This window comes from Stegostoma tigrinum, chromosome 13 (genome assembly GCF_030684315.1).
Source record: "Stegostoma tigrinum isolate sSteTig4 chromosome 13, sSteTig4.hap1, whole genome shotgun sequence".
NCBI classification, from domain to species: domain Eukaryota; kingdom Metazoa; phylum Chordata; class Chondrichthyes; order Orectolobiformes; family Stegostomatidae; genus Stegostoma; species Stegostoma tigrinum.
In genome coordinates this window covers 31,103,357-31,114,624 of record NC_081366.1, presented here as the reverse complement: position 1 = coordinate 31,114,624, position 11,268 = coordinate 31,103,357, and the positions used below count along the sequence as shown (strand labels likewise).

Sequence of the window (11,268 nt, the reverse complement as noted above, 5' to 3'; positions counted from 1 at the left end):
CTTTTTTTCCCAGGAACACTCACCAGGGTCCTCCCATTAATTGTATAAATTTGTCTTCCCAAAATGCATCACCTCACATTTAACTCCATCTGACATTCTTTGGTCCATCTGATCAAGGCCCCACTGAATTGACATATTCTTCTTCACTATCCACTAAACAACTACTGCAGTGTCATCTGCAAACTTAGTAAACATACCTCTTATACTCACTTCCAATTCATTTAATAAATGGCAAAATGCAAGGGAGGGCTTCTCATGACATTACTGGGTCATTTGACAGTCATCTTAAGTGTGCTTTTTCTTGATCCATCCAATAATTGGAAGTTTTTCTATTCATTGTCTAAACCACTCATCGTTTTGATCACTTCTCCATGTTATCCCAACCTTTTCCGCTCTTTTGCATCACTCTATTCATGTCACAATATACAAGATGTCCAAGATTTATCATGTAAATTTTGAAATCATGCTCTACAGAACTTCTCTGGCAACTCAATATCTGCTTCTTGGAATTAAAATCCAACATATCCCCTTCTCCGTATAGCTTTGGCAACTTTTCAGGTTTAATACAAATTTAAGGTGTACAAAGCATGTCTGTAAAATATATTCAAGATTGTTCCTTCCGATTTCCATTTGTCTTCAGCACAAGACAAACAGTAAACAGACTTGAGTGACATCTTGATGCTCATAATATGCTTACTCAATACTTAAGCTGATGTAAATCTGGAACTTGGTCCTCAGGATCCAATGGATGTAATTTTATTCTTCAGCAAATTTATTCTTCAGCAAAGTTGAATGCCAAGTTACCTATCAATGTTAAACTTTACGCTGGATTCCTCTTCCCTGCCTCAGTGTAACTGAAGACACACATGCCTAATCATGGGTTCACAAATAGTTAATCTTCTAAACTTGACAAGTCAGAGCATCTTAATTTTAAGAAGTGTTTGGTGCATGAGCAAATTTTTTAAATGAAGGTTAAGGAGATACAATTTAATATCAAAATACTAAGTTTGTGAAAGGATTATTTATTCATAACCGATAAAACACTTTTAGCTTCTGAATATTTATATACACAATTCAAATGCTGTGGAACAGAAGACTTTCAAATGATTACAAAGGTGACATGTTTGAGCATCTTCCATTCTCATTCATGTTCTTGTGAAGCTGCTCATTGTGATGGGCAATGATCACTATTTGTAGGAATTCAGTCTTGATGTTCATGCTCTTGTCCTGTGATCAACCGCTTGATACTATCCGACTGCACTGTACCATAAATTATAAAACCACAAACAAACACCACAGAGAAGACAAGCAGCCAGTCAATGCCTCTTACAGCAGCACTGGGAAGTGGACCACTTAGATCTTGTTCTATCACTTCGACAGCATCATTCGCTTCTATGCCTGGAAAACAGATCAGATTATTTAAAACAGATTGCAATGAAAAGAGTATGTCATGCAGATTATAGTTGAACAAAAACTAATATCTATTATTTTTGTGACTTAAACATTGCTGAAAATAGCATTTCTGAAGAAGGGTCTAGGCCCGGAACGTCAGCCTTCCTGCTCAGCCTGCTGTGTTCATCCAGCTCTACACCTCGTTATCTCAGAAAATAGCATATGTTATTTCAGAAATAGAGAACTTAAATATCATCAGCATATTAACAGGTTTAAGAAAGAAGGCGATGTATTGAATTAAGGAGGAGTACTGTAGAATGCTGAGGTAAAAACCATTAATTCCTAATTGTAATATGTGAAGTAACTGGAAAGGAAAGAGTCACAAAAGGGAAGAGACAGGAAAAGAAAAGTATACTAGTGAGTACTCTGAATATGTTTCATGGCTTGTGGAAGTTTGTTAGTTCGACAACTAGAGAGAAACAAGGGAGAAACAGGAGAACTGAAAAAGAAGAGGGACAAAAGACAGACAAGCACGCTCTATTAAAAAAGTGCATGTAACAAAATCAGGACATACACGAATCCTGTAAAACTAGAAAAATCTTAGATCCAGGTAACATACGAATATCATATTGGATCAGCAAGGCAGATAGGCCTTATTCCTTCTAATTTGTAGAACATGAGGCTAGTGGATGCTAACTTTTCAAAGAGACTACTAGATTGAAACTTTTAAAGTGTACCCATTGAGCAAAAATTGCTCTAGTTTTACGAACAACAGTGAATACTCAAATACAAATTTAAGAGTGAAAATTACTAACCGGTTTGATTAAAAATGAAAGCTCTCAATGTTGACAGCGTTCTATCTGTATGATTAAATCTGGCCATTGGTTTGACACCTTGGAACAGGAGGATATTTGGAACAGCTACCGTACCAAACCTGGTGGAAAGACTTCAAGTAATAGGAACAAATAATTAAATCAAATGACAATCACTATTTGCTCAATAGTTACTGAAGTACAACACTAGAAACTCTACTTTCAAAAAGGTCACATGTGCAAATTGTCAAATCCCAATGCCTGCAATTTAGAAATATAGTATTCATTAGTGACCAACAAAAAGGCTAAATGGAAATGTTCTATGTATTGAAGAGACAAAAAAAAATTTAAAAGTCAATAATTGACACAAATAAAAAGAATGGAGGCATATTCAGATAAGCAAACTAAATTTTTGTAAATTACTTGCAACATTGTGTTTGGGTAACGCTTGTTAATGGCCAAGTGCTCTAGCTGCAATGGGGCTTAAGAAGGCTATTAAAAAATTGGTGCTATATTGCTGCTTAAAACAATGCCACAAGAAAACTACACTTAAGTATATTTGCACATAGAGCTGTGTTTCTCTAAATGTTGGGGAGGTAGGAAGGGGAGATGAGGACCATTTAAAGAAAAGTTTTGATTTTCTTTTAAAAGTATGCATGAGCACATACTTAGAGTCATATTAAAATTGGTTGTGAACCCCACATTGTTGCTACATTCAATGCGCACATGGAATTCCAAAGATGGTCTGGGTGCTTTGCAGAATGCATACTAAGAAACATGTACTTTTAAAAAAATGTTACTTTTATTTCTGAGATAATGGGAACTGCAAATGCTGGAGAATCCAAGATAATAAAGTGTGAAGCTCGATGAACACAGCAGAAGCAGCATCTCAGGAGCACATTGATTTCCAGCGTCTGCAATCCTTGGTTTTATTTTATAATATAGCAGGATACTGTTTAGGGGATAATTGTGCTCCTGAGATGCTGCTTGGCCTGCTGTGTTCATCCAGCTTCACACTTTGTTATCTTACTTTTATTTCTATTCATTTCTTTGTGCCTTACTACTAGGTAAAATTCCCAAATCAGAATCTCTTACTCAAAACAGTTAAAGACATATTATGAAGCAAGTTCAGGATTACAATTAAGTTTCTTGTACATCCAAATGGAGCACAATCAACAGATCCTCATGATTTACTAAGTCAAGTGCTTTGATCAAATTAAACGAATACAGCAAAAGATTTCATATTGTTGCTTGATATTGTATCAAATTTGTCTCATACCAAAGGCTAAGTCAGAGATTTCTCCTCAAAGATCTAAACCAACACTGTCTCTTGAAAGTACATCTAGGGGAAAAAGTATTTTGCTTCTGAGCAATGGTCCTTGATGAACTCTGGAATACGAGTGCCTGTATGCATTCTAAACAATGCAGTTTGGAATATTGAAGTTTTCCTTTATTTTGGACTACAAAGGTAGTTGTCCCGCATAGTGTGGTTTCCCTGCCAGTAAGAAGTGACACAGACTATTTTCAGGGCACCTTTTCTAGCTCCGTCCCCATTTGGTATAAAAAGAAGAGGTATCCTGAAGAGGACTGCTCTGTCTCAGATGCTGCCACCCAAAGAGAGAACAGACACTTGTGTGCAGGTCATTTGTCCCAGCACATCAGTTGCCTGTCAGTCAATTGTTGACCAAGAACTCCCAGGTTCACAGCTCTATCTCCATCGGACTTGGCAAATAGGATCCTGGTGAATGCTTGGGTATGAATTTGTTTAACATGGGGACTTAGTGTCTACACAAACTTGATGAACTGATAATCTGATTATTTCAATGGCAGACAGCTGTTGAACATTCCTCCAGCCTTTGCAGCCTGCCTGCATGGAGGAACATGTTGGATCACCCATTTTCTGGCACCACATCCAAGCCTGGATATCCTTACTAGGAATATTCGAGGACTTTGCTCAAAAGATCATCAAGGCAAGCTTCTTCACCACGTTCAGATGTTCATATTGGTCCCTTCTTAAATTTTATACTTTTTCCTTGGCCTTGTGTCAACCAAAGATGCCAAGAAATCTGTTCTTAAGATCCTTGTGATAATGCATCCAGCTCAGTTAGAACATACAAAACACTGAACCGTGGACACAAATTCCTTTCCACCCTATGGGAACATGATATCCCTCTAATTGATACCTCACTCTTCAGAAAACCTAGAAGGCACCCTGCCCATGTCCCCCAATCTAATCATTTGCTTAAGCTCCACGGATGAAAAAATGTTGGACTCCGCCTACTTCACCCCAAAATTATTAGTAAAATACAAAATAATGCAAATGTTGGAGATGTGAAATTGAAAAAGTAGTGCTGGAGAAAGCCTGCAGGCTTGATGGCACGTGTGGAGGGAGAATGTGTTAAAAATTTGACTCTTCCTCAGTACCCGAGCTTTTCCAGAATTTCTAATTCAGAAGTATTACTCCCTGGCAAAAGCCATCATGTAAAACAGAAATCAAGCGGAACATCCAAGTTTACTGAATAGTCATTAAAATGTTTTTAAAAAGTTTTTACTCATCCATTTCTTCCCATTTAATTATTGGAAGAATTTTTTTTCTAAATGTTTAGTCCCTTGGATAATTTCAGGATCTGTGCATTATTATGAACGCTTATTGGTTTCCAGCTTGTCAACAAGCTTGCATTTGAAATGCATGACAATTTGCCCCATTTTTATGACATTCTTTCAGTTTCCAAGGAGACGTATGTTACTGCTAGTACCTGCTGTGCTGCGATGCATCCAAAGCCAGAAACTGTATTGCCGGGAAAGCCCGTGGCAGTGCATTGAAATGTGGACCAAGGTCTGCTGAGAACCGGCACCATGGCGTATAGAAGAGGACTACAGAGCAATCAGTGCCATTGGCATTCAGGAAATCCATCAGGTCCTGTAAATATATGTATTGCATTCTTAGCAATATTACTTAATTCTGTTGAAAGTACAAAGACAACAGAATAAATCAAAGCATATGCTGTTTAGCCACTAATAATAGCTTCACCTCCGTGCCTGCACCAAGTTGAAATGCATTTATTGCATAAACGTGAGCAAAGCAATGGAGTTGCATGGCACAAATTTGCAATTAAATCTACCGTGAAATTGCAAGCAAAGTCTTCCATTATCCCCTAAACAGTATCCTGCTATATTATAAAATAAAACCAAGGATTGCAGACACTGGAAATCAGTGTTTTGGGTCCAATGACCCTTCATCAGAATAGATGCTGCCAGATCTGCTGAGTTTCTCCAGCAGTTTCTGTTCCTGCTTTACCATATTCTTTATCCAGCTCTTTCTCCCATCTTTACACATTTTAATCTGGGCAAACGTAAAAACGTTTCAGTAACTTCTGCGTAATGGCACGAGGAAAATAATGTCAAGAAGCATCACCATTTGGAAAAAGTATGCTGTAGGAGACTTGGAGGTAGCAAAGATCAGCACTTGCATATGCTGGCAATTGGAGACAACAGCATGAAGCTGGGGGAACACAGCAGGCCAGACAGCATTAGAGGAGCTAGCAAAGTTGACAATTCGGGTCAGGACCCCTTCTTTTCCTAGCTCCTGCAATGCTGCCTGGCCTGCTGTGTTCCTTCAACTCCACTGTGTGTTGACTGCTGTAGGTGAATTATTTGCTGATTTCACTGGTCTTGTTGAATGACACTGCAATCAATCTCAGTTATGCACTTGACAATGAAATCCATAAATGATATACACATTTCTCATCACTAAATCATAGCATAAACACATTTTGATTCTGTAAAACTACCAAGCCAATTCAAGACTTCTACCCCATTTTTCCTGTCTTAAATTATACTGATTTTTGCTGGCACCAGTTCCACACATGGGTCAAATAGCTGGTTTAGGCAAACAGACAGCAACCGTTTGCACTGCTCTTCATGACAACAACAGAGCAGAGCCCAAATAGTGTCCTTGCCCAATACCATAGATGCACACTTTTTAACCAGTAAGTGACTAGAGTGAAACTGATTGTATGTTGGACCTTCCAGTCTGAGATGTTGTATCAAATCAATACTTTTACTAAGTTAACAGTTCTATTCATACTATAACTTCTTACATTTGTTACAAACAAGCTTTTTCATTCATGATTTGAACAACTAATTAACAGCTAATTCTAAAAGATTCTTGTGGGAAGCAAGTATTCTTTGGAAAGAGCGATTCAATACCCGAAGCAAACTTAGGCTCGATACATATATATTTTAAGATGCTGGGGCAGCACATGACAACATAACTATCTTTGTACTCTGGCAAAGCTCAGCTACTTAAGTGCTTCAAATTCAAATGCATTAACCAGTTTCTCTTTTAAATCCATGTCTGCTCTTCAGATTTTCCTGGTTCCCGCAGAAAGCTTTTTGAGCAGAAGCTAGCCCGAAAATTTGGTAGCATTGGTTAACAGCATGTTTGTAATGAAAGCAGAATGAGCCATCTTCCATTCCTTTGCAGAAAGCACCTGGCATTCAGTCTGCACCTGTCCCTGACTACATGGAGAGATAAGAGATCATAAACTTTAATAGGGTATTACAAACATCAAAACATGCATAATCTTTGCTGCACACAGCTATAACTCTCAACCAATACCCTATTTTTAAAAGGAAAAAGAACTTACATTTCAGGAGCAATTCCATACAAAGTATGTAACAGAAACATTTGCAGATTGATTCCTCATGATTAACCAATAGCACAGGGAAGTCTTTTATAGCTCAACGCACAGCTCCAGCTTCCACTAATTAACCAGTGGGGAGCAGTTCAAATATTCAGGCAAGAACTCATATAAAGCTGTAAATCTGGAGTATGTGAAGCTAGAGGGGTTGTCAGAATTGGAAACACAAAATGTGGTCTTTTATTTCTATCAGCACTAAAACATCAAAGTAACTGAGCCAATAAGCCAAAAGTATCTTTCAAGTCCTGGTTTACAATCAGGTAACCTAGTAACTACAATTTTCAATCAGTTAGTCCATCACAAAAGAACAGAATTTTGGATTATAATTTCTGAATTTGCACAGAACTTTTATACAAAAATATCCAAAGTCTATGAAATAAAACCAATTTGGTTTACCTTCTATCCCACACATGTGTTGTGGCTTCTTTCAATAGATGGGAAAGCAAATTCAGCATGTGTTTAAGTAAGGACAAAGTAACATCCAGTATTGCCCATCTGCATTCCAGCACCTACAATTTATTTGTAAATAATTTTGCCTGTGGATTTTTCTTCAAACATTCTTTCCAATTCCAAAACTAAAACAGTTCCAAAATGGTACCAGAATGGAATGTGTGCCTATGACTTCTAATCTCATTTATACTGCAATAAATAGCTGACTCGGAGCCAGATGTTTCCAAACAGGAAGGGAAGAAAAACTTCATGTTCGATGGCAAGTAGATATAAAAGCATCGACAGTGCCTTATTCTAGGACAACAGTCTTTTCTAAGTAGAAATCAAGAGAAATAAGATACAATTAAAACTATAAAGTCTACATACTGTTAGGCATATATATGATCATAATAATGGTTATGCAAGGCCTTGTAAGAGAGTTAACAGCCAATTCTCTAAAACACACAAGTTACAAATTCAGCTTACTTGTGAGCTATTAAGAATTTGGACAACAAAGTTCTCTAATCCAGTTGTATTTCTTTCTTCACAGTTAACTTTTGGTGCTCTGGTGGTTTCAGTTGCATTTCCTTCTTCTACTGCTCGATTCTCAACTTGCACTGGTTCCAGAATGCCGGTTTCTCTCTTTGTAAACAGTTCTCCCTCTTGACTACCAAATGGGATATACGTAAGGGAGGGAAATACCTCATCTGGACTACTGCATTCTACATTGTCTCCATTCCCATCAGTGCATTGAGTGTCTTTGAGTTCAAAAGCAGAGCGCTCATCTTTAATATTCTGAACAACAGACAATATTGCTTCTTGATTGGAAGGAATTCCAGTGCCTAGAACAGCATCAGCAATTTCTGCTATTGGAAACTGTATTTTTCTATTAGTTTGCTCATCCATTCCTTTGAGTTCACCATCACTAATTGTAATTTCCAATTCATCACTCTCTTCCCTAGAAAAAGGCTTTGAAGAATCACCATTCCTTTGATGTTCAGCTGTAAAAACAAAATAAAAAAACCTTTGATTAAAATTGTTTGACTACATAAACTCAAGACGCCAAAGCTTTAATACGTGGCTGGAGCTTGAAGTACAAAGAACAGTACAGCACAGCACAGGAACAGGCACTTTGGCCCATAAGCCTGCACTGAAACATGACACTTTTCTGAACTAAAAGCCTTTTGCTTATGCATAGTCCATATTGCATTATTCCCTGCCTATGTATCTGTCAAGATGACTCTTAAACATTGCTATTTTATGTGCTTCTACCACCTCCTCTGGCAGTATATTTCAATCACTTTTCAAGAAGTTTTAGAAAAAAACTTGCCTCTCACATCTCCTCTAAAACTCTGCATGTCCAATTGTAATTGGCATTCCTACCATGGGGATAAAAAGATACTCCAATCATCCGTTCCCCTTAGTTTTGTAAACTTCTATCAAGTTGCCCCTCAGCCTCTGACAATCAAATGAAAATAAAGCAAGTTTAGCCAATCTCTCCTCAAAGCTAATACCCTCCAAACCAGACAATATTCTGTTAAGACTACTCTGTACAAACAAGACTGCAATTCTTAAATTCTGTGACTTAACAAATTAGGACACCAGAAATATGAAAATGGAGATGGGTGGCAAATAATTGAGCATTTTATTTGGTAGAGTTTTGCTGGAACTCAGCTAACACTCATTCTCCTCATAGTGGTGTCCAAAATTTCACAAACTGGAGTCTGCATGTCTTGCTTTTACAGATTATGTAAAAAATTCATTAAGACCTGCCCAAAGATTTTAGTACATCAGCGCTGCTTCTAGCCAAAAGGCATTATAGTGTCAGTGCCACCATATTTTTCCCCCTAAAATACTTAATTTTGGAAAGCAGCTACTTAATTTATCCAATATGCAAACATAACTACACTTAGAGTCAGAGTCATTTGGTTCTAGATGTATAATGACAGAATAATTGAGTTTGTGATATAATAGCAGTTTTTAAATAAATTACCACAGCAAACCAGAACAAAATGTTCACTGTCTGGTGCATTTCAAAACTGTTATTTATATCGAAAGCAAAAATATAGCTACTGGACAAAAAGTCCGAGAATCTCTGCCTAGAGCTCAAACACCACACTGACATTGGAATAAAAAAAGCATGACTCAAAATAGCTTCCCGCCTTAGAAGAGTAAATGCTACAATTCAGTTAAGGGACAGCCCAAGGTCCTTTAGCTTTATTTATCTTATTCGTTTAGAATAATGTCCATTCATCATGTATCAGCATGCAATGGAAATAACATTTACAATCAGCAGGATAGTGAAATTGAGAAAGTTAGTAAAATCATCGAGCATGGAGTGATTAAAAAGAACAGATGCGGTAGCTAACGGCTATATTTATAAATGTCAAGAGATGACAATTTTTACTGTTCCACTGAAAAATAAAGATGATTTTGAAAAGATAAGCTAAAGTACCATTGGACTAACAGGAGGTTCGTGCCTACGCAGCTCTGCCTGCTTCATGTCCCATTATGATAGAAAGAGAGGAGGAGGAAGAGGCCATTCAACCCCTCAAGCATGCTCCTCCACTCACGACCATAGCTGATCAGAGTTCAATATCCTAATCCAATCAACCTCCACATTGCCTGATCTCTTCAGCCAAAAAGAGTTTTACCTACCTCCTTCTTAAAGACAATGTTTTGGCCTCAACCACTTTCCATGATAGCAAGTTCCATAGGCAAGGTTGAATCTTTAATGATTTATTGTGTCCATACACTAACAATTGCTAAGATTCAGTAATGGTAATAATCTGAACTGAAATTTAAACAGCAAAGTAACTTTAACATCCTCAGGATGGCCCATTTACAGCCAGTGAGTTACAAATGTGAATGCTAAATGAACTTGATTTCATTGAGGTAAGTGTGGCAGAAAAATTGTGCACAAGTATCTTATAAATCAGCTACATGGCAATGACTGGCCTCTTAGCATCACTGACCAGGCCATGCAGGGAGAACTGCATGCAATCTTTTACACATATCCAACAGAAGATGGTATGTCTATTTAGCACCTAATCCAAAAGGCAACACCTTTAGTAACTTCCACAATGCTGCACGGCACTACATTGCTCGTGTCTCGGAAGAAAACCCCTAATCTGGTGATTATGGCGTTTAAAAATACAGGGTAGGCCATTCTGGACGAGAAATTTCCTTACCTAGTGGTCAGCCTCTTAATCAGTGACAGAAAATGGCTGAGGCAAAAAATCATTGAGTGTTTTCAAGGAGTAAGATATAAATCTCAGGGATCAAAGGGTATGGGGCAAAGGCAGAAAGGAACAGAGTATAGCGTAAAGACTCGAAGGGCCGAAAGGCCTACTCACACTCTTATTTATCGTTTCTATCACAGACGAATGCCACCGCTAGCGGACCTGCCTGCCCTGCTTCGCCTCACAGTGCTACATGAAATGCTCTCTTCACGAGGCTCTCGGATTCAGACGATTCCCTGCCGGTGCTACCCAATGACGCAGGGACAGGTAGCCCTGACCTAGATCACTTACCGTCCGCGCTCACTCTAGTGGTAACCAACAAAGCGACGACTAAAACCGCACTCGCCCTAAAGCCGCCCATTCTACGCTGTCAGCGATCATGAGCCGGTACTAAATGACCAAGCTCGAGTCCGCCACGACCAGAATTGACCGACATCAACGCAACAGCTCAGCGTCGCTGCACACGAACTTGCTGCGCGCGACCTGTGAGTGGCAGCAAAGCCAACCAACCAGCGGCAGGTCCTCGCCAAATGAGCCACACAGCTCAACCATTAGCAAAAAGCTACGTTTGGCCACGTGCCTGAGGCGGGGCTTTTGTTAAAGCTTGTATGAACTGCAGCTTGTTCCTGGGAAACGCACTGAAAAGGAGTACTGCAGATGCTGGAGAATCCAAGATAACAAGGTGTGGAG

At 38.5% G+C, this 11,268-nt stretch overlaps 1 protein-coding gene across 2 annotated transcripts; it reads right to left on the bottom strand.

The window, feature by feature from the left end:
• Positions 1 to 1,006: 1,006 nt before the first annotated feature.
• txndc15 (thioredoxin domain containing 15) lies at positions 1,007 to 11,058 on the bottom strand. 2 transcript variants are annotated; one of them, XM_048543871.1, is made up of 5 exons: positions 10,870 to 11,058; positions 7,823 to 8,337; positions 4,961 to 5,124; positions 2,208 to 2,338; positions 1,007 to 1,398 (listed from the first exon to the last, which is right to left on the bottom strand). In XM_048543871.1, the coding sequence occupies exons 1-5, from the start codon at positions 10,937 to 10,939 to the stop codon at positions 1,202 to 1,204; spliced, it is 1,077 nt and encodes a 358-aa protein (XP_048399828.1). In that variant the 5' UTR covers positions 10,940 to 11,058; the 3' UTR covers positions 1,007 to 1,201. The 2 variants fall into 2 exon arrangements, with proteins under 2 accessions (XP_048399828.1, XP_048399829.1); XM_048543872.2 differs by lacking the exon at positions 10,870 to 11,058 and adding an exon at positions 10,693 to 10,855.
• Positions 11,059 to 11,268: the final 210 nt, after the last annotated feature.